Raw genomic sequence first — 20423 nt, 5'->3', positions numbered from 1 at the left:
GACTGGCCGTCGGGGTCCCGGGACGGCGGACCCCGGGGAGCGCCCATGCCATGGAGAAGCTGGCGGCCGGGCTTGCCGGGCTGCGCTGGAGCATGGGCGCTTTCCCGCTGGACCTCATCGTCAGCCGCTGTCGCCTGCCCACGCTCGCCTGCCTCGGGCCAGGTACCGGGTGTCCAGAGGGGAGACGGGGGCGGAGGACGCGAACAGTCGGGGCCTCGCTCCGTTGGAGCCCACAGGACTGCTAGGCGCATTCGGTCCCTACCTTCTCTGTCCCCAGAGATGGGAGCCTTGCTTGTCTCCTGGGGCGGCTCCTGGGACAACTGGAGCCCCTGAATCCGGGGGCCGCTTCTTGGGCCCCACCGACCCCCCTCCCCCAACACACACACAGGGTTAGAAATTGGGCGCAGGGTTACAACAAACTTTTCAGTCCTCTTTGGAGCCAGTAATGCTGGCTGAGTCTGTGGGCCACTCTGTCAGTGCACCCCGCTTTCCCAGCGTCTGTCGGCCCCTGCCCGGGCCGCACCCCCTTGGTCCCTTTGTCTCCAGCCTCTCACCTTCATCCAGCTGCAGCCCTTGGACCATGATAAGTCTTTCCCTACCATCCTCGCTAGTCCCTTTTTGAGACCTTTCCTGAACCGTCCTTTGACATCCTGAGGTCCTTTGGCATCGGGCAGACTACCCTCTGGAGAGGCCTGAGTGAGCGGGCCCGGCCACCAGGCACCCCCCCTCTCCATCTCAGCACAGGACCCCGGCGCTCCCCCGTCTCCCCTCCTATTTCTCCAGCAGGCCCCCTGTGTTTCGATGATGGGACCCTATATGGGAGAGCCTGAAGGCTGCACAGAGCAAGAGGACTGTAGTGTTGGGGGAAAGGGGAGCTGTTTGGCTGGGGGAGGGGCGGGAGCCGGGGCTGGCAGCCAGGCTGGGGGTTTTGTGTGTGAGAAGAATAGGGGTTTGGCCCGCGTTGGCACACTCGCTTCCCTGAATGCTAATGGGACTCCTGTGCTGTCTTCTTCTTGGACTGGCAGCCCCTCCTCAGACCCGCAACAGCAAGAACTGGGCACAGTGAGCACCAGGCGGGCTGAAGCAGGCTCTGTGGGACGTGGGTGTCCGAGTTCTTTAGGTGGAATACCTGGAGTCCAACTCCGGTGGGATCTCACCCACCGCTCAGCGTGCGATCCCAGGACTGCACCTGCAGCTGGACTGTGTCTGCCTGTGAATAGGAAATTCTCCCCTAGGTTCTTCCTGTTCACTTCCCACGCATCTCTTTGACACCCTTTTCTTTGAGTGCTTCTGTATGGCTAGGCCTTCTCTGCTCTTCCCTGACACTTGTGTGTCCCATTCCACTGGGCTGCTGGCTTTTGGGGAGGGCCAAAGAGTATGGGCATTCATTCATAAGTGAATGAATGAATGAATGAATGAATGAGCAATAGTGTGGGATGGCCTAGCTGTCTGTGACAGTGTGGTGTCGACTGCAGTCACCATTAGAGTACGAACGTATGCTTGACAAGGTGTGTCCTTGGAAGTCCCCTCGTGGGTATGCATTCAGGAGGGGCCCCCTTGGTAAGATCTTGAGACTGAGTTGTGCTGCTTGGGTGACAAGCATGTGTCTTGTTGGGTGCAGTTGAACTATTGCTGATGGTGACTCCTGACTATTGGTGTGTACCTACCTGTGTGTGGCTTTGGCCTGCGTCCCTATGGAATAGTGGTGGGTGGAGTTTACTAGGTGAGCCCCAGGAAGAGCTTATAGAACTGGAGAGAACGGAGCTTCCTCTCCTCATGGAGCTTGGAGGAGGAAGGCAAACCTCCCCTGCTTACACTTTAGTGCACACAAATCCTCACACCCAGAATGGGACAATCCCCCCTTGGCCCCCTGAAGACCCTGAATACCCCACCCATTATACACACAACATGGACGTGCTTTATGAAGTTTCTGGTGTTAGAGCAAACCATTTCCCGTTCATTGGGCTGGTAGGAAATTTGTAAGGGGTGTGTGTGTGTGTGTGTGTGTGTGTGTGTGTGTGTGTTTGTGAGGGGGCTGGGAAGGAGACATCCCCACCCCCACTGTGCCCACCAGCTGCATCCAGGATACGCCCCATCAGTCTCCTGGAAGCTGGGCTGCCCCTCCTGCTCCCCTGGAAACCGTTGCCGGGGATGGAGCCTCTTGGGCCCAGACCCCTCCCAACTTCAGCACCTCTGCCCCTGGGCTGCTTCCCTCAGCCTAGGCTCCCCCTCCCCCACTCTGCTTCCCTAAATCCAGTGCGTGTGCAACCCCAACTTTAAGAAATAGCTTCTCTAGGGCGGGGTTTCCAGTGTCAGGGTGAGGTTCCCTATCCTTGGAGGTCCTGTGAATTCGAGACTCTATGGCAGTGGGAAGACAGGAAAAATGTTTCTCTGAGAGATCCAGGAGTAGGCTCCCATAAGCCCCGCCATCCCCAGCTGACAGTGACTTTAAGAGCCCTCGTAGCCAGGGACTGATCTCTTCTAGTTCTTTCCTTTGCCACAACAAGGCCTTCCTTGCCTAGGCTTGGCACTGACTTGGCAGGGTCCCACAGAAGTGCATTTACCGTGTTCTCAGGCCTGACTCCTGTCAAGAGCAGTGGCTCTTTTACTCCACCCCAGCCTGGTGTCCCCCTCCTCCATGTCCCTACACGCCCTCAGCTGTGTGCTGCCAACTTGCTTCCTCCAGGTCTCCCGAGGCCTGAGCATGCCTGGAGGGCAGAAGCTGACTGGTCCAGACTCATCCGTTGGGAGTCCCCAGCCTCAGCTTGGGCCAGGATAGCAGACACTCCGGTGAAGTGATGAATGGGAGGCTGAGGATGCTGCAGTTGCTGGGTCCCCATAGGGAGTCTGAGCTCTGAGGCTCAGGCCAGACTCACCACACAGCTAACAGCCCACTGCTCCACCCGTGTTGCTGACCAGTACAGGGGTCACAGGACACAATCCCCAGGCAGGGGCTCACTGAGGGGGGGGGTCTCACCCAGTCTTTTTTTTTTCTTCCTCTCTTGACTTTCTTCTTTCCTTCTTCCCGTCTGTTCCTTTCTCTCCCAGGGGAGTATGCTGAGGGTGTCAGTGAACGAGATATCCTGCTGATCCACTCCTGCCGCCAGTGGACCACAGTGACCGCCCATACCCTGGAGGAGGGCCACTACGTCATTGGACCCAAGATTGACATCCCCCTGCAGTACCCAGGTGTGCCCAGCTAGGGCCGGATGGCTTAAGATCTCTGAGCATGGGGAGGCAGGAGGAGCTGGGACCAAGGGTGCAGGGGGGTATGATTAGGGGAAGCCTCTGATGACCACCTTTCCTTGGAGCTTCAGGATTGAGCTAGAACATGCTAGGGGTAAGTGGCTAGAGGTTACGGTTAGGGTTAGGCTTTAGGAGTGTCCGTATCATTTGTAGAGCCCTGTTTCTGAAGAGGTGACGCTCAGGCTTATAGACTTTTGATTCTTTGTATTTTAGAGACAGGTTCTTGTCAGGTAGCTAAGGCTGGCTTTGTGAACAATGCTGAAGGGTTAGATTTCTAAAGAATGTGCTAACTGCTTTTATGTGTTTTGTATTATTATTTTTTTTAATTTGTAGTACTGAGGTTAAAACTAAGGCCTCATTTCTGCCAGACAAGTGCTCTACCTCTAACGTATATCCCCTGTCCCTTCTCTACCACTTCATTTTATTTTTTATTAGATTTTTATTCATTCTTTGTGTGTGTGTGTGTGTGTGTGTGTGTGTGTGTGTGTGTGTGTAAGTCAGGGAACAACTTGCAGATTTTCGCCTTCTACCATGTGGGGCAAGGAACCAAACCCAGGTCTCCCGGCTTGGCTATACACACCTTCATGAGCCATTTCGGCCATCCTCTATTTTGAGGCATGGTCTCGATCAGTTGCCTAGGTTTGCTGTGTAGCCCAGGCAGGACTTGAACTTGTGATCCTTCTGCCTCAGCCTCTTGAGTGGGTGGAGTTACAGATCTGCCACCAGACTTGACTGTGTGTTTTAGGTAAGGCTTTGTTTGAAGAAAGGGTCTACTGAGAGTGTAGCACCTCAGTTTTGCAGGTAAAGAAACCAAGGGCCCCAGGACAGCATGGCCTGCTAAGGGTCATAGGACCACTTAGAGAAGTCACCACGGGCCAGAGCTCAGGTATCATAACCACTGGATTCTGCTTACTGCACTATGCCAGCACCACAGACGGTTGTCCCCAAGGTATGAGTCCAGTGCCATCCCAGAAAAGTCTCCATGCAAGCCTAGGGCAGCTACTGTTCCAGAGCCTTGGGTGGGGGTTGGCCATTATCAATTTGTTCTCACTAATCAGCTCCCTTTAGTGGAGAGCGAGGCTCCGATTCTGCGCTTTCCTCTACTGTACAGCTCTCTGCCCCGTCTGCAACAGGGGTTGCATGTGACCTCTGGAGCTGGGAAGGCCACAGTCTTTCCCTGGCCTTGCCACTGCTCTCTCTGGCCTGGGCCTCTTTTGAGTCAAGGCTTAAACCTTGCCCCAGGTTTGAGCTCTTTATAACACACTTGGTAGGGCTGGCCTCTGAACTTGCAATACTCTAGGGAAGAGCTGGCCCGCCATCAGGCTGCCTTGAGGCTTCTTCTGTCCTAGGCTGCGAGCTAGAATCTACCTGAGAATCTAGCATTGGTTCAGGTAGAGCTCTTTACCTTCTTGACTAAAACCCTCCAGTGGTTTGTGAAAAGCCTTCACAGTGGTACCAGTTGGGTTTTATCTTTACCACCAAAGTCATGGAGTTCCCAGAACACTATGAATGGAAGACAGGAAGCCCTCAGTCCTTTATCCCCTCCATTTTGATGTCTCCTTAGTGAGCATGAGAGGTGGGGACGGGACAGTGATGTGGCAGCTGGCCGGCAGAGCCTGCGGCCCCTGCTCCCTCTTCCGCTGGGGGCCTCACTTCGTGGGAGTGGAGAGGGGGGCTGGGCCTCCGAGGAGGCTCAGAGTGCAGGCTCCACGCTGAGCCCTCCCAATGAATTAATAATGGCACTGGCCGGGACCGGCTGTGGCCAGTGGGGGAGGGGTGGGACTGGGGGCACTGCCACTGCTGCTGCCTGCGGTCTCCAGGCTGCAGGAGTCAGGGTGACTTGGTGTCTTGAGAAATCTGGGCCAGTGCTGCCTGAGGATCCAAACACCTTCCCCAAACCACCGGATATTTCCAGAGCCTTGGCCTACCCCCCTCCCCAGCCCTTGTCAGGTGCGCCCCTCCGCTCAACTCCAATGTGAGTCATGTAGTATGGATCCAGTTTACATATGGGAAAACCACAAAGTCCAGACAGCAAACGATTTCACATGCTGCTTGGTGGCAGAACTGAGACTCGGGCACATCCGCGTCTGAAGTCTATGCTCTTTCCACCTAACGGTGCAATGCAGAACCGAACGGGATTTTGTGCAAACTAGACGGCAGCATCTGAATCATTACCGCTGATCTTTACTGAGAGCTCGCCTGCGAGAGGTTGGTTCTGAGAGGTGCTTCGGGCTGGAAAGGACTGTGCAAATGTGGGACAGTCCTCAGATCCTTTAGTAGACTTTGCCCTTACACCGACGTTGGGGGGCGGGGGGTGGGCAGGAGAGGAAGCTGCAGGGCAGAGAAGGCTTCTAGAGGCCAATACACGACTCCCGAGAGGTCTCCCTTCCTTCCTCCCCCCAGAAATGACCCGGCTGGGCGGCTGAGGGGGGCGGTGCTGGATACCATGGTTACATCGATCTTTTCTGCCACATCCTCTCAGGATCCAACCCTGACTGGGCTCCAAATCTCGCCACAGGGGGCAGCAGGCATTTCTCTACGTCTGGCAGCTCGAGGTTGAGGGGTGGGGGTTCACGTGTGGAAGAGGAGGAGCCTGAAGTGGGTTAGAGAGTGTCAGCGTCCTCCGGACTCCTGCGCCTTGACTCTGGACCCTCCTTTTCTCCCTGATGCCTTGGGCTGTGGCCCTTCTTCCCTTTAGGGTCTGGGAGTTTGGGCTGGATCCGGACCCTTACTCCGGTTCGCTCCAGGGCACCTTCACTGTCCTCTCTGCTCTTTCTTAGCTCCACCCTCTCCTTGGTGCTGGATGTTGATGGTTCAGGCCCTGTGTCAGGCAGCAGAGGTTTCTTAGGTTCCCTCTGCCTCTGGTTGGACTTTGGGTGGGAGCCCTCTTCATTGTGTGTTTATACTATGAGCAATGTGGGCTTTTAGGGGGTCATGGGTCCCCAAAGGGTTAAGGTCTTCTTTTCCAGTTCCCTAATGCATGTGCCCCACAGCTGCACTGTGCTTCAGTCTGTTGCTCTTTCTTTCCCACATATACGTGGCACTACCTTATGCACCAACAATTGGCACTACCCCATGAGGCTCTTTGCTGGTCTTCTAGGATCGGCCTCCACCATGTTCCTCTGGGTTCCCAGTGTGGGACAGTCTGCCATCCCCTCTGTGACCAGTAGGCCATGTGTGTCGCTCTCATTCCTGTGTGCCGCTCCCTGGCTCTTCTCCAGGATTTGTTACTGGATTGCTTGCCTGAGTCTTGCCAGAGCCCAGCTTTGATCACTACATTTTCTTGTTCAAACTCCTCCAGAGGGCTTCATCCACTTTCTTTCCTGGTTTTATTGGTTGTGTGTGCACACAGGAGCATGGGAATGTGACATTCTTGCAAGTATGTATGTCAAAATGTGTGTGGGCATATGTGTGTGCAGGCGCACTTTGTGAAGAGCCCCAAGATTGACATCAGGTGCCCTCCTTGGTTGCTCCCCACTTTGTATTCTGAGGCACAGTCTCTTCCTGAGCCCGCAGCTCCTTCCTTCTGCTGGTCTGGTTAGTCTGCTTGCTCTGAGGATTTCCTGTCTCTACTTCCTTTGAGCTGGGATTACAGGCATTTGCCCACCTAGTTTTCCACGTGGGTGCTGGAGAGCTGGACTCTGGTCCTCATATTTGTACAAGAAATACTTGGCCTGCTGAACCATGCCCCCAACTTCCTCTCATTTCTTACAGAATAAAATATCCATTCTGTAAAATCCCTTTCATTTGAAGGGTGCAACTTCGCAATCCCCACACACTGTGCCAGGCCGGTCTCTTCTTTTGCAGGTCTTTTCTCACAGCTGGTCACCTGCTGTCTTCAGACACACCAGAAGAGGGCATCAGGTCCCATTACAGATGGTTGTGAGCCACCACGTGGTTGCTGGGATTTGAACTCAGGAGCTCTGGGAGAGCACCCTGTTCTCCTAACTGCCTCAGCCATCCCTCCAGCTGGCCCGAATTTCTTAGGAGCAGACTTTACAGAACTGTCCAGTCTGACGGGACTTTGGTAGTGACTGATTCAACAGTGGGTATGCCACAAATGGGAGCAGACTATGGTGAGGGAACACAGAAGAACTAGAGAAACCATGTCTTCTCTCCATCATCTTCTGCTAGTCCTCACAAATCCTCGGCTTTTCCATCTCTGTGAGGGCAGAGGGGTTCCTAGCCTGTCTTTAAGCTCATCACAAAAGTGAATATGGTTGATGAGGTGACATAGACAATTCACACGATGTTTATATTATACCTTAGTTACTTGCCTTGTGCCCACCTGAATTACAGAGGGACTGGATGGGTTTGGGATAGCAATCAGTAGGGGGCCTGGTGTTCCTAGAATTCAGACCTGGCCCCTAGCAGGCAGGCCCTACCCCAACTGCCCGTGTTCCCTGTGCAGGCAAATTCAAGCTCCTGGAGCAGGCTCGGGATGTGCGGGAGCCGGTGAGATACTTCAGCAGTGTGGAGGAGGTGGCCAGTGTCTTCCCTGACCGAATCTTTGTGATGGAAGCCATCACCTTCAGTGTCAAGGTTAGTCCTTCTAGCACGGGGTAGAAGCTTCCCAAGCTTCCCTTTCCCTAGGTTGCTCATAGGATCCAGGAGGGAGAGTGGCTTCTGATCACCATTTGGTACAGGCAGGCCATTTGGGGAAAGCCTATTCACTAACTCAGTGGACTGAAGCATTTTCTAGGAGATGTGGTGAAGCAGGAATGGTGTGTGGAGGGGTCATGACCTGATGTAGTCTTGAGTGAGTGAGGTATTGTTTCACGCAAATGGTCAAGAGGGCTTAATAAAATCTGTCATGACTGAGCACTTTCAAAGGATATCTCTATGCTCATAATATCATCCGAGGAAACTAAGGAGCTAAGGAAAATGTTAAAGTCTCAGATTCCCTCCAGTCCCAGTCCAGTGCTCTTGCTTTGATGTCAGCGACAGTTGAAGAGGAAAGGACTGGAGAGCTAGGGGAGCTTGGAACTGGTGTGTGACTTTCCTTGAGACCCTAGCTAGGGCCTCATCTTGTCTCTGGGATTTCCCAGGTGGTGTCAGGCGAGTTCAGCGAGGACAGCGAGGTGTACAACTTCACACTGCACGCAGGCGACGAGCTCACTCTCATGGGTCAGGCCGAGATTCTGTGCGCCAAGACAACCAAAGAGCGCTCGCGCTTCACCACGCTCCTGCGCAAGTTGGGCCGTGCAGGGGCCTTGGCTGGAATCGGCGGTCCCGGGAGTATGGGGGCCACAGGAGGTGGCGGCGGGGCCGCCAGGCCCGTCAGAGGCAAGATGCCCTGTCTCATCTGCATGAACCACCGCACCAACGAGAGCCTGAGCCTGCCCTTCCAATGCCAGGGCCGCTTTAGCACGCGCAGCCCTCTGGAGCTACAAATGCAGGAGGGCGAGCACACGGTGCGCGCCATCATCGAGCGCGTGAGGCTTCCGGTGAACGTGCTGGTACCCAGCCGGCCGCCGCGCAACCCTTACGACCTACACCCTGTGCGGGAGGGCCACTGCTATAAGCTGGTCAGCATCATCTCCAAGACCGTGGTGCTGGGGCTGGCGCTGCGCCGTGAGGGTCCGGCGCCACTGCACTTCCTGCTGCTCACCGACACGCCGCGCTTCACTCTGCCGCAGGGTCTGCTGGCCGGGGACCCGCGCGTCGAGCGCCTGGTGCGCGACAGCGCCTCCTACTGTCGCGAGCGCTTCGATCCGGACGAGTACTCCACTGCTGTGCGCGAGGCGCCCGCGGAGCTCGCGGACGATTGCGCCAGTCCGCGCCGTGCGCGCCTCTGCCTGCCCGCGCCGCGTGTTCCCGGGTCTGTCCGTGTGCCTGGACCGCCGGGTCGCCTGGGTCCTGCCCTGCCAGCACCGAGCGACAGCGACCAGGAGTACGTGAGCCCTGATTGGGCGGGTGCGCCCGAGCCCGCGGCCGCGTGCGCCGAGATCCCCTACGAGGAGCTGTGGGTGCACCAAGGCCCCGAAAGCCTCGCCGACGCCCGTGCACGGCCGCTGACAGGGCCGGATCTCATCTCTTTTGGGACCGTGGGGCCCCCACAGCATGAACCAGAGGCACCACCGCCTCCTGTCCCCCCCAAATCTGAGGCGGTGAGTGAGCTCTGCTCAGTCCTTGTAAGAACTTAGGCAGCTTTTAGAGGGACACGGAGGCTCGGAGCTCCTGGGGAGTGATAGGATGGCTAGAGCCAACGGGGAAGAAGGGGAAAGATCAGGGAACACGCACAAGGCACAGAGAATTGAGGCTGAGCTGGAAACAGGGATACCCAAAGCTCCACAAAGTCCTCCATGATGGAAAAGTTCCGAGGTGTAGTAAATGTAGGAGATGCGAGTGATTTCAAGCAATCCCAGGACTCCTGGGGAGTTAAAACCACATTATAGGCTCTGATAGGTTTGTTCTGCGCTGATATTTAACGGTTCCCCACTTATTTGTCCATAGGACACTTCCCTCATCAATCACACCTTTTAACACACTCTTTGGGGAAACTTAATTTGTAAGGACAGGATCCAGGTAGCAGACCCTGTTCCTCCTTTTGATCCCTCTTGGCGTACCCTTTTCCTTGAAGAAGGAATATAGAAGGAATATCGCTATTGCGCCCCATCCCCCGGTCCTCCAATCTACTAACGTTCACAATGAATTTACGATGAAATAGGGGAGTGTTGTGGACCGAGTCTGAGGGACAAAATAGGCTGGAAATAGACTAGAGGTGTCTAGTCAGGGCAGCCTCCATTCTGGGTGGGACAAGGTCTCAGGCCCAGGTCCACCTGCTTGAGAAGTGAGGTAAGGCAGGCCAACTGCCCAGTGAGGCAGTCATGGTCTTCTGTCTGCAGGTGAAGGAAGAGTGCCGCCTGCTTCACGCCCCGCCTGTGCCTCCTAGGGGTGGCAGCAGCTGCAGTAGGCTCACAGGCAGCCCTCCAGTGCCGCCCCGCTTCCCCAAGCTGCAGTCTGTCCACTCACCGAGCTCCAGTCTCTCGTACTATTCCTCTGGCCTGCAGGATGGGTGAGTCTCTGGCATCATCCCGATGCGTGGGATCATGGTGGATGATCACTCCCTGCACTGGGGCTCTGCTGCAGAGAAGCAACCATCCTTTTCTTTACGATTTACTGATTTTATTTTATGTGTATGAATGTTTTGTCTGCATGTATGTAAGGAGGCCGGAAGAGGTCTTCAGGTGTCCTGGAACTGGAGTTATGAATGGTTGTGAGTTACCATTTGGGTGTTGGGAACCTGACCAGGGTCCTCAGGAAATCAACAAGTGCTCTTAACCACTGAGTCCTGTCTTTAGCCTTGAGGCTCCAATTTTCCAATTTGTACTTTTTCAGTTTAATTTCCCCTGCGTGTTCTGACATGACTTGGGGACTTAGGGATAGTTTCCTGCTTTGGGGTCCCGTGAGTATCACCTCCCATTCTCTCTGCCTTCTGCATACATCCTGTGTGTCTGTCTTTGCTTATAGGGCAGGATCCCGCAGTGGCAGTGGTTCCCCGTCACCGGATGCATACTCTCTCTATTGCTACCCTTGCACCTGGGGAGATTGTAAAGCCAGCGAGTCCTCTAGTCGCCCGCCACCAGGACCCCTACCTTCTACCACCACCCAGCCGCCCAGTCAGGCCTCAAGAGCCCTAGCAGAGCCTTTGAGTGGTCGAACCGCCTCCCTCTTGGGAGCTGACACCCCAGCGGTTAAGAACTACCATAGCTGCCCGCCTCTGTTTAAACCCTCACGTCCCCAGAAGTCCCTTGCTCCCTTTGGTGCACTCAACCCATTCTCTGGGCCTGCCCACCCTTCAGGTGCTCCAGCGGCCTCCTCCTCTGGGTCCACATCCACTTCGGGTGCCCTGGCTACCTCCAGCCCCACACACTCCCCAGGCCCAGGCCCACAGGGCCAAGGTTACTCAGCTGCTCCCTCCTCCTCCTTGTCCTCCTCTGAGTGGCAGGAGCCAGCGCTGGAGCCCCTGGACCCGTTTGAGCTGGGGCAGGCCAGTCCTCCTGAGCTGGAGCTGCTCCGCTGCCAGGAGCCCAGAGCTTCGGGGACACCTGGGTCTGGACATTGCCTTTCCCCACTTGGTCCGCCCAAGGCCTTAGAGCCGGAAGGTTTGGTGCTGAGGCAGGTCCCTGCCTCACTGTCACCAGCTGCCTTGCAGGGGCCCGAGGCAGGAGGAACCCTCCTCTTTCTTACCCAAGGGTGCCTGGAAGGGCCTCCTGGCAGCCCACGGGAGGGCGTCCCAGGTGCCGGAGTCCGGGATGCTTCCTCCTGGCAGCCACCAGCAGACTTATCTGCCCTCTCCGTGGAAGAGGTCTCACGGAGCCTGCGCTTCATCGGGCTCTCAGAGGACGTGGTGAGCTTCTTTGCCCGAGAACGCATTGACGGAAGCATCTTTGTGCAGCTCAGTGAGGACATCTTGGCTGATGACTTTCATCTTACCAAGCTTCAGGTCAAGAAGATCATGCAGTTCATCAAAGGTTGGAGACCCAAGATCTGAACCGTCTGGCCAGCTGCTGCACAGCCTGAACTTTGGGAGCAGAGGCCCTGGGGGGGTGAACTCGGGTCTGCACTCCCAGAGACAGGTCCTTCCTGTAGGGAAAATCTGGGCCAAGATGGAGGCGGCTCTGGAACACGGAGTCTCCCAGGGGAGATACCTCCCAGGGGAACGGTGGCCCCTTGGGGTCAGACCCTGCAGGAGCATGCCTTGCTGTTGAGGAAGGGGTACTGCGCCTCACTCCTGGTGAGGTTTTTAGTGCCAATCCCACAGCAGGGTAAAGGTGGTGTGTGTTGTGTGTCATTGGTGGCTTTGTGCTGGTGGAAGGCCTTTCTCTGCCCCGCTGCAGTCTTACACACACACACACACACACACACACACACACACACACACACACTTCTGAGCTCTGTATGTTCAGGTTAGAGACAAGGGAAGGTGGCTCACCATTCTAAAGCACAGTGTCCCCAAAGTGCCCTCTCTTTCACGCTCTGTGGGCTTTGACCTGCAGTCGTTCTGAAGTTAGGGATGTGACTTCTGTCTGTGAGGTACCTACTTCAAAGGCCCTGGTGAATCAGTTACCAGAGTCCCTACCATCACAAATAGCCTGTTGGTTTCCACAGGGCAGTCTGAGGACCTAGTCTCTGAGGGAGAGGAGCCCTACCAGTCTCCTGCCATCAGCTGTGGCTCTGCTGGACTTTTGGTGTCCTCCTCAGTGTGTCACTGGATAAAAGGCAGTTGAGTGGCTTAGCCAGGAACTTATTCACATGGTTCAGAGCAGCTCTTTGTATCCTCAAGTATGGTGACCTGTTTGACAGCTCGAGGCCTGGCTCATGTACGCACCTCACCCTCACTCTTCTCTAGCACCTCTAACAAGAACCACTCACGTCCTCTGGTGTCAGGGCCCCAGAGGTAGCAGTTTTCTCGTGTGCCTTCCCTGGCCTACCTAGATATTTATTTCTTGTGTTTTATGGATGGTTAAGCCCGGCCCACATCTGTGCCTTTCAGAAGGAAACACAGAACCTTATGCTGTGTTGTTTTCTCACAGTTACTTAATGAAACCTCAAGGAATAAGGAAATAAAGGTTAGACCACAGGGTAGTCCAAGAGTAGGACCCTGGGTGTTGGCTGATTCTTTCTGTGAGGCCATCAGGATCAAGGGCGTGTCTCTAAGCAGGGAAGGGCTCTGGAATGGTACGGGTGGCCTACTCTTACATCTCTGGATACACACGGGGTATCACTGTGTATCCTGTCCTCACTGGGGCCTGTAAAACCCACCCTCCTGCAAGAATCTTTTTCTTTTCTGAGACAGGGATTGAACTCCCAGAGAAGCACCTTCCTCTGCCTCTGTGCTGGGATTAAAGGTGTTAGCCACCACTGGGCTGCTCGAAGAATTTTTATCAGAGCTCATACCCTCGTGCTTGTAGGGAAGACCCAGACGTCAGAGCTCAGTGCCACTGGAGTCTGGCGTAACTGAGGCTCTGCCAGTTCCCGAGACACCCTTAGTCAGCTGCACAGCAGATACCCGGGCTTGGCCTTGGTGCATGCAACCAATTCTTTGCCTTCCAGCCATCTGAAAATGCATTTGAGATGACCAACTTTAGGGTTGGTCTTCCTAGCAATGAACTGCAAGTGTTGCCAGAGGTGAGCTCCTGTCTGCCTGTCCCAGTGGGACAGAGCAGTCAGCAGTGCTGGAAGGGACCTGAATTGGTTCCATACCTACCCAGTGACTCAGTGGGACTCAGTGAGGAGTCCAGCATTATACGGCAAGGCCCTGCTTCTCCCAGAGTGTGAGAACTCTGCCATGAGGGATGGGGTGGGACAAACAGGCCACACAAGTGAGGTGAGCTGACTGAGGACATCCATCTTCCTCAGTTTTGCAGGATTCTGAAACAGGCGGCCAGTGTTCCATCCTCTGCATAGCTCTCTCCCACAGGCGTCCTCAGAGGCCAGGGCGAGGCATGCCAAGAAGAACGTGTACAACAGCACAGTGAGGACATGGTTTGGTGAGAGAAGTATCTTTTGCATCCTGGTACACCATGCCCCTACTGTTCCCTCACTCCCTGACCAGGGCTGCAACTGTGCCACGGGCCGCCCAGCCAAGGCACTTAGGCGGTCAGGCTTAAAGCATGAGCATAGAAAGTCTGTTTTCTGACATTACAATCCCTGTCTAAAGCAGCTGCCTCACCATCTCCCAACACATTTATGCTCAGAGCACAGGGCTTTATTACTGATGGGGGTGCTCAAACACAAGGGCAGGCAGAGGAAAACAGACCAGGCTGGCAGAGGCCGACAGTCTGGATTTTAATGTTATCCTGTGTTTGGCTTGGTGCGAAAATGCCCTCGGCACCCCAGGCCCCACTGGCCTCCCGGAAGGCACAGGCAGCAGGTGTTCTGGGTTACTCTAGGCTGCTGATCGGGGTCTCAGGCAGGGCTTGCAAAAGAAGCACAGTGGGGCTCACCCCCCAACATGAAGTACAAACATTTAATTCACAGTCAGACTTCACCAGGAGGAAGAGCGGGACAGGGCTGAAGGCACTATCATGGAGGAGCAAATCCAAGGCTAGCCTCGGTCTTTCTCCTGCTTCCTGATAATTTAGACAGCGCGGCTGAGAAGCAGCACTGCCGGGTCTGGGTTAGTACGTGGGTGGAGGGGCAGGGCGGGACGGCCTGCTCACTGGTAGAACTTCTTGCTAGAGTTGTTAGCAAGGTCGCGGAGTAGCTGACACGGGGTAAACTGTGTCCCATAGGCAGACTCATACTTCCGGAGCCGGTCCACTACCTTCTGAGCACCATACAGATCCACAAAGCGGAAGGGCCCTGAGTAGAGACAAGACTTTAGTGAAAGAGACAGTAACCTGCACAAGGACAAAGGAAGGCAACTTCCAGTGGGCACACTGACCTCCGAGACAAGGGGGAAAGCCAAGCCCAAAGACTGCTCCGATGTCTCCCTCTTCAGGCGTGGCTAGGATCCCTTCCTGTAGGCACAGGACTGCCTCATTCACAAACCTTGTTATCACACGGTACTGGATGTCTTCATCAGAGGAGCTAAGGAGGAGAAGGGAGCAGGAAGGAGAATTTAGCTAGAAAAAGAAAGGGAGGAACTGGGGTACAGCATATGGGGTGTGGGTGAGGCCAGTGGCCAGGGTGAACCATGCCATCCTGAAAGATGAGAGTCCTTTCCATTGAGTAAGGGGGTGCTACTTTCCCTAACTGGTGTGAACTGGGCATCCAAAGCAGGGCCTAGCACAGGAGAGACGTCTGCCCCTTCTGAGGAGTCAGCAACAGCAGCGCGTTCCCAAAGGAAACAAACAGGAAGGAGGGTGCAGGCACCCCCACAACCCACCTCGCAGGCAAGGCAGGAGCAGGCAGGGTGTCCCCAGGCTTGGCCCACTCTCACCTGGAACTGAAACTGGGTTATGTGTGGAAGTTCAGCTGTGCAGAGTTTGCTTTGCCAGCTTTGGGTCATAAACAGAATAGGAAAGGGGCCGAGGGGCTTTGAGCTACGAAAAGAAACATTGCTTCCCGACAAAGTCACTCAAATCAACTTACACCTCGGGCTTGGCAGGCAGCCTCAGGTTTACCAAGATATTATCTATTTCAGAATTCAAATTCTTATTCTTTGAGCCCGACTGATAGATGTAGAAGCCCTTCCCAGACTTGCGACCTGAGAGAATAAAGAGACTGCATTAGTCACTGCCCCTCACCCTAGCTGAGAACCCTGGCTCTACTGGATGCTGAGAGCGTCTAGCACTCTGCTGCACTCCTAAGCTCCTCCATTCAGCCAACTGAGCCACTCAACCAAGGTCGGAAGACTGGCAGAGGAGAGAGGAGGCTCTGGTGCAGGGAAAGCTGAGTCTGCATAAGAAAGGCCAGCCTACGCCCACCCCTGCACAACTGAAGGTCTAGGTCCTAAAAGTGGTTTCACTGCAGCCTCACTTTTATGATCTGAATGGAAGGTTGACTTTCTCCCCACAGGCAACCAGACCCCAGGGCCAGGCCTGGACTTGCTCCTGAGGATATGCTGGTCTATGTGGCACACATGGCAGTCCTCTAAGCCTTGGCTCTGCCTTTCTCCAGCTTGTGAGAGTCCCTGTGTCCAGGGATCTGTCTGTCTTTGGGAAACCTCCTCGTCCCTCTCTGTTCTCAGCCACTGGCTCAGAGCTAACTCCTGTGTCCTGGGGTTACTCACCCAAGAAGCCCTTGGAGACCATCAGTTTCAGCAGTTCTACGCTGCCACCTCCAAACCGCTCCCCGAAGGCTTTGCCTAGATCTTCTGCTACGTGCTGTGCTACATCTATCCCTACTTCATCTGCCAGGGTGGCAGCACCCACAGGGAAGCCGAAGCCTGTGGTCAAGGCGTCCAGCTTCTTAGGGTCAACTCCTTCCTGAACAGGAAGTAAAACAAGGAAAGGCCTCAGAGCACAGCCATCCCAGGTCCCCCACAGAAGGGCTGCCTGTCATGATCCGAAGGCAGCGCCCACTTCTTTTCTTGGACATGACTTGGCCAGGCCCAGAACCAGCACTTAACCCAGGAAAGCACAAGTGGAAGCTGTCCCACAGGAATACAGATCACTCTGTTCCTTCTCGCTTGTGATTCTGAATCTCGGGACTAAGTAGATGCTATGGCTACCAGGACTGAGAGACTGAGTGCTGCCATTCTGAGCCTAGGGAAGGAAGTGCCCAGTGAAGAGGGTCCTCCTTGCCATGGAAGGCCTGGGTGGACAGTGGACAGAGTGTGTGTGTGTGTGTGTGTGTATGTGTGTGTGTGTGTGTGTGTGTGTAGCACATACAATGGTAGTCAAGCCAAGTAGGCTCTGGTATGGAAGGTCCTCTCCCCAGGGATGCAGAAGCAGTGTATCAGTCTGAGCATTCTGGGAGGCTTTGGCTCCTGCAATGCTAGGGGAGCGACCAGCAGAGTTAACACTTTTCCTAAGGGCATAGTCTCAGTCCCAGGACTTCCTGTCTCAGTGTGAGAGGGAGACACAAAAGGACCTCTAGGGAAAAGCAGCAGTACACCCTGGGGGAGCTTATCCCTCATCTGGACATCTTCAGCTTGGAGGACAGAGAAAAGATATGACAAAGCCTCGGACATTCCGTAGAACAGCACCCACCTGGAGGATTCTTATGACTTCTGACATCATGGGAGCAAGACACCTGGTGGTGTAGAAGCCAGGTCCGTCCTGCCAAGGGAAAGGAAGGAAGCTCATGGCCTTGCTTTGCTGCCCACGACCACACCCAGTCTCCCTTTCCCAGACATCATTCACAGCGTCAGCTGACCTAAGCTCTCATCAGAATGCTCAATGTTATGCTGAAGAGAAAGCCACCTCGAACAGTTTTTTTTTTTTAAGATTTATTCATTTATTATATATAAGTACACTGTAGCTGTCTTTAGACACACCAGAAGAGGGCATCAGATCTCTTTACAGATGGTTGTGAGCCACCATGTGGTTGCTGGGATTTGAACTCAGGACCTCTGGAAGAGCAGTCGGGTACTCTTAACCACTGAGCCATCTCTCCAGCCCACAGTCTAGGTTTCATGTCACCTCTGAGGTCTGGAGTCACCAGTGAGGATCTGCTAGAGCCTAGACATTCCTGCACTGATCCTACCTCAGTGGGACAGTCAGTGCTACTGTCCACTCTGGAGATAACCTAGTGGACAGTGGTTTAGAGGCTGGTACCCCCACCCCCCTAGAAGAATTATAACAAATCTGGAGGCTCAAGAAATCGTGTCAGAACTGCCATCACCTGCCACTGCTTCTGGCCTCACCTTGACCACAATGATGACCTTCCCCTGCTTGAGACCCACGGCCACGGCAGACGCTGTGGTGTCCTTGGAGGTTTTGTCAGTTGTGATGATCTCTAGAAGCTGCATCTTGTCCACAGGAGAGAAGTAGTGCATGCCGATCACCTGGTGAGGGAGCCACAACCAACTGATTACCAGTGCTGTGGGAGACCACTCTCTGGTTCCCTAGGGAAACACTGCTCATCTAGGCAGAGCTTTGGGTCTGTGGTCTCCTGCATCCCTGGGCTTGCCTCCATTAGGCCTCACATCACATCCCTAGACCAGTGTGCTAGGCAAGGCAGACTGTGCTACAGCCACACGCTGCGTGAGGAGGAAGAACAGACTTAGTATTAGCAACCTTAGCTGTTTAGAGATTATTTTGTTATTTCCAGTCTGTCTGTCGGCTCAGTTGAAGCAACTGGTATCCTCTGGAGAAGTGAGGCTTTTTTCCTTTAATGACTGCATTCTTCCTGAACCTGCTTAAGCAAAGATAACTGTCTAGGCAGCATGCCAAATACTCAGTGGAAGTACTTTAAATGTAATACTTTCACATCCTGGGTGGGAGGTTCAGCGTGAGGCTGTAGTCCCCCAGCCCTGGTCCTCCATTCCTAGGCCTGGAGCTGTAGTCTTACCCAGCGTAGGCAGCTACCACACAGTACTGTAGCTGAACAGCACATTGCTTCTTGGTAAAGGGCCTAGCCTTTTTTTTTAGATTTATTTATTTCAGGCGTGTGAATACACTGTCACTGTTTTCAGACACACCAGAAGAGGACATTGGATTCCACTATAGATGGTTGTGAGCCACCATGTGGTTGCTGGGAATTGAACTCAGGACCTCTGGAAGAGCAGTCAGTGCTCTTAACTGCTGAGCCATCTCTCCAGCCCAGTCCTAGCATTTAATACGATTCTAACGTCAGTAACTTTATAGTCTATCTACACTTGAAAGTAGGCGCCATGAGGGATGCACGCCAGCCACCAAAGTGTTCTCAGCTACAGTCCACCTCTCCTACACCAGTAGAGCATGGCATTCGGTTTTCTGTGGCCATTTTGGGGGAAGTGCCCCACTCATTTCATAATCTACACTGGTCTTCTCTTCGTTCATATTCTAAAATTTCAGCCAGTGAGACTGCAGCAGGCCACTGTTTGAGGGCTCTCTGTCTGGTTTACCTTCTCAGGCCTTTGGCTCACAGCAGCAATTTGATTGATTGGGAGAGCAGATGTGTTGCTGGCGAAGATACAGTGTTCTGGAGTCACCTGCGGGGGAGAAGCATGTGAGAACCTGTCAGGGGGGCCTGGAGATGACAGTCACAGCACAACAGAGTGATGCCCGGGCCCAGCCTACTGTCCCTCCATACTCGCTCACAGCACAGATACAACTTGCTCAGACACTGTGAGTTACCTAAAAGCTTTTGTGATGACCTTGTTCTCTTAACTGAGTCGTCTTCTACTGATGGCCTGTCCTGTCCTGCAGACCACATCTCAACGCTTGGGTAAACATGTCTTACACAAACGCCAGAAGGATGAGCTGAGGTAGGTTTCAGTCAAGGTGGGCCTGGGTGCTCTCAAGTCTGGAAGAACACACCATTCCCTACCCCTGCTCACCTTTCCTAAGCCAGAAAGTGTATACTTCCTTCATCTAAAGAGTCACCGAAGGGCAGTGTCCACTGTAATTATGCGTGCGGCACATGAATTCTACCAACTGTTAGCTTTAGTCACTTGCCCCTGCACTGTCCCTAACACAGGATGCTCAGCTTTCTGGCTCTGATCTCAACTTATTCAAGTTTTTTGACACTTGGGTGAAAAATATGGAAGGTACCTCTGTTAAATTTGCACAAATCTGGCACAGACGGAATGCAAACACTAGAGTAGAGTCAAGGTTGAAGACAAATTTAACACACTGAGAAGCTGAGTATAAAATGTCAATTACGACAGATAAAGATGAATTTTAAGATTCACCTTGAGAAAGAAGAAAGCAAAGAGCTGTAAGGCGTTGATGGACAAAGCCTGGCTTGTGAGGAGGATCCTATGGTTTTTTTTTTTTTTTTTTGGTTCTTTTTTTTTTTTTGGTTCTTTTTTTTTTTCGGAGCTGGGGACCGAACCCAGGGCCTTGCGCTTCCTAGGTAAGCGCTCTACCACTGAGCTAAATCCCCAGCCCCGGATCCTATGGTTTTAACCACCAGGGTAGAATGGGAGCTGGCAGTGCAGAGTGCCTGTGACAGTGGACATGCTCTCTGAGCCGTTAGCATGGTATCCAGGGTGAGAGAAAGGCGCTCTTGGGGCTAGAGGTGTAGCTCAGCAGGTGGACTGCTTGCCTCCCATGCAGGAAGCCCGGGGCTGGGTCCCCAGGACCACATGAACTGGGTACAGTGCCGAGTGCCAGTCATCCTAGTTGGGAGGAGGCAGCAGGTTCTGAAATTCAAGACCGTCCTTGGCTACATAGTGAGTTCAAGGCTAGTCTAGGAGGTATATATATCCTCTACTCTAGAAGAGCAAATTCTATCTCCCAAGATGGCTGCCAACATTCTCACCGCTCCCTGGCCACCCATGCCTTTCTTCCTATGTCCCACGCTGTAAATCAGGGCTAAACAGAAGCGTGGCTGTTGGCCTCAGGCCTTGCTGTGGTTCTGCAGTTACCACTCTTGCTCTCGGAGGACCTTGCTGTGAAGACATTCTGGCTATGGGAGGAGGCCCTGGAAACATTGGTGTTTAGGGCACTGTCCACAGGACCTGTCCACACTGCAGACTGTGAAAAGGGGAGGAATTCAAGGGATGCTTCTCAACAATGTGTCCATGAGATGGAGGAAAATGACTGAGACGGAAGGACAGGGAAGCATCTAGAAACTGTCTTGTGAAGAATGTCAGGAACAGTTTGTTTAGTTCCATAGTGGGTAAGAAACTACTA

At 54.0% G+C, this 20423-nt stretch overlaps 2 protein-coding genes across 2 annotated transcripts in view; one reads left to right on the top strand and one right to left on the bottom strand.

The window, feature by feature from the left end:
- The first annotated feature begins 50 nt into the window (after nucleotides 1-50).
- Nucleotides 51-11765, top strand: Garem2 (GRB2 associated regulator of MAPK1 subtype 2). The gene is made up of 6 exons (NM_001191874.1): nucleotides 51-162; nucleotides 3049-3189; nucleotides 7658-7788; nucleotides 8295-9356; nucleotides 10095-10264; nucleotides 10720-11765. The coding sequence occupies exons 1-6, from the start codon at nucleotides 51-53 to the stop codon at nucleotides 11741-11743; spliced, it is 2640 nt and encodes an 879-aa protein (NP_001178803.1). The 3' UTR covers nucleotides 11744-11765.
- A 2442-nt stretch (nucleotides 11766-14207) lies between these two features.
- The window catches only part of Hadha (hydroxyacyl-CoA dehydrogenase trifunctional multienzyme complex subunit alpha), a 39634-nt gene continuing 33418 nt past the window's right edge, over nucleotides 14208-20423 (bottom strand). Inside the window, exons 14-20 of the mRNA NM_130826.2 lie at nucleotides 18689-18775; nucleotides 17507-17647; nucleotides 16851-16919; nucleotides 15929-16124; nucleotides 15289-15403; nucleotides 14639-14784; nucleotides 14208-14556 (exon numbers count right to left, since the gene is read on the bottom strand). Coding sequence (NP_570839.2) covers nucleotides 14411-14556; nucleotides 14639-14784; nucleotides 15289-15403; nucleotides 15929-16124; nucleotides 16851-16919; nucleotides 17507-17647; nucleotides 18689-18775 — 900 coding nt within the window. The 3' untranslated portion in view covers nucleotides 14208-14410. The remainder of the gene's footprint in view (nucleotides 14557-14638; nucleotides 14785-15288; nucleotides 15404-15928; nucleotides 16125-16850; nucleotides 16920-17506; nucleotides 17648-18688; nucleotides 18776-20423) is intronic.

The sequence above is a fragment of the Rattus norvegicus genome, chromosome 6 (assembly GCF_036323735.1).
Source record: "Rattus norvegicus strain BN/NHsdMcwi chromosome 6, GRCr8, whole genome shotgun sequence".
Taxonomy (NCBI): Eukaryota; Metazoa; Chordata; class Mammalia; order Rodentia; family Muridae; genus Rattus; species Rattus norvegicus.
Note: the sequence above shows the minus strand (reverse complement) of the source record. Positions and strands in the feature narration are given on the sequence as shown.

Bases quoted from the DNA above. Each gene is read 5' to 3' on its own strand.
- Garem2 (NM_001191874.1), top strand. From the start codon at position 51: ATGGAGAAGCTGGCGGCCGGGCTTGCCGGGCTGCGCTGGAGCATGGGC. The intron at 3,190-7,657 runs GTGTGCCCAGCT...TTCCCTGTGCAG, and splicing joins CATCCCCCTGCAGTACCCAG to GCAAATTCAAGCTCCTGGAG. The intron at 10,265-10,719 runs GTGAGTCTCTGG...CTTTGCTTATAG, and splicing joins TCCTCTGGCCTGCAGGATGG to GGCAGGATCCCGCAGTGGCA.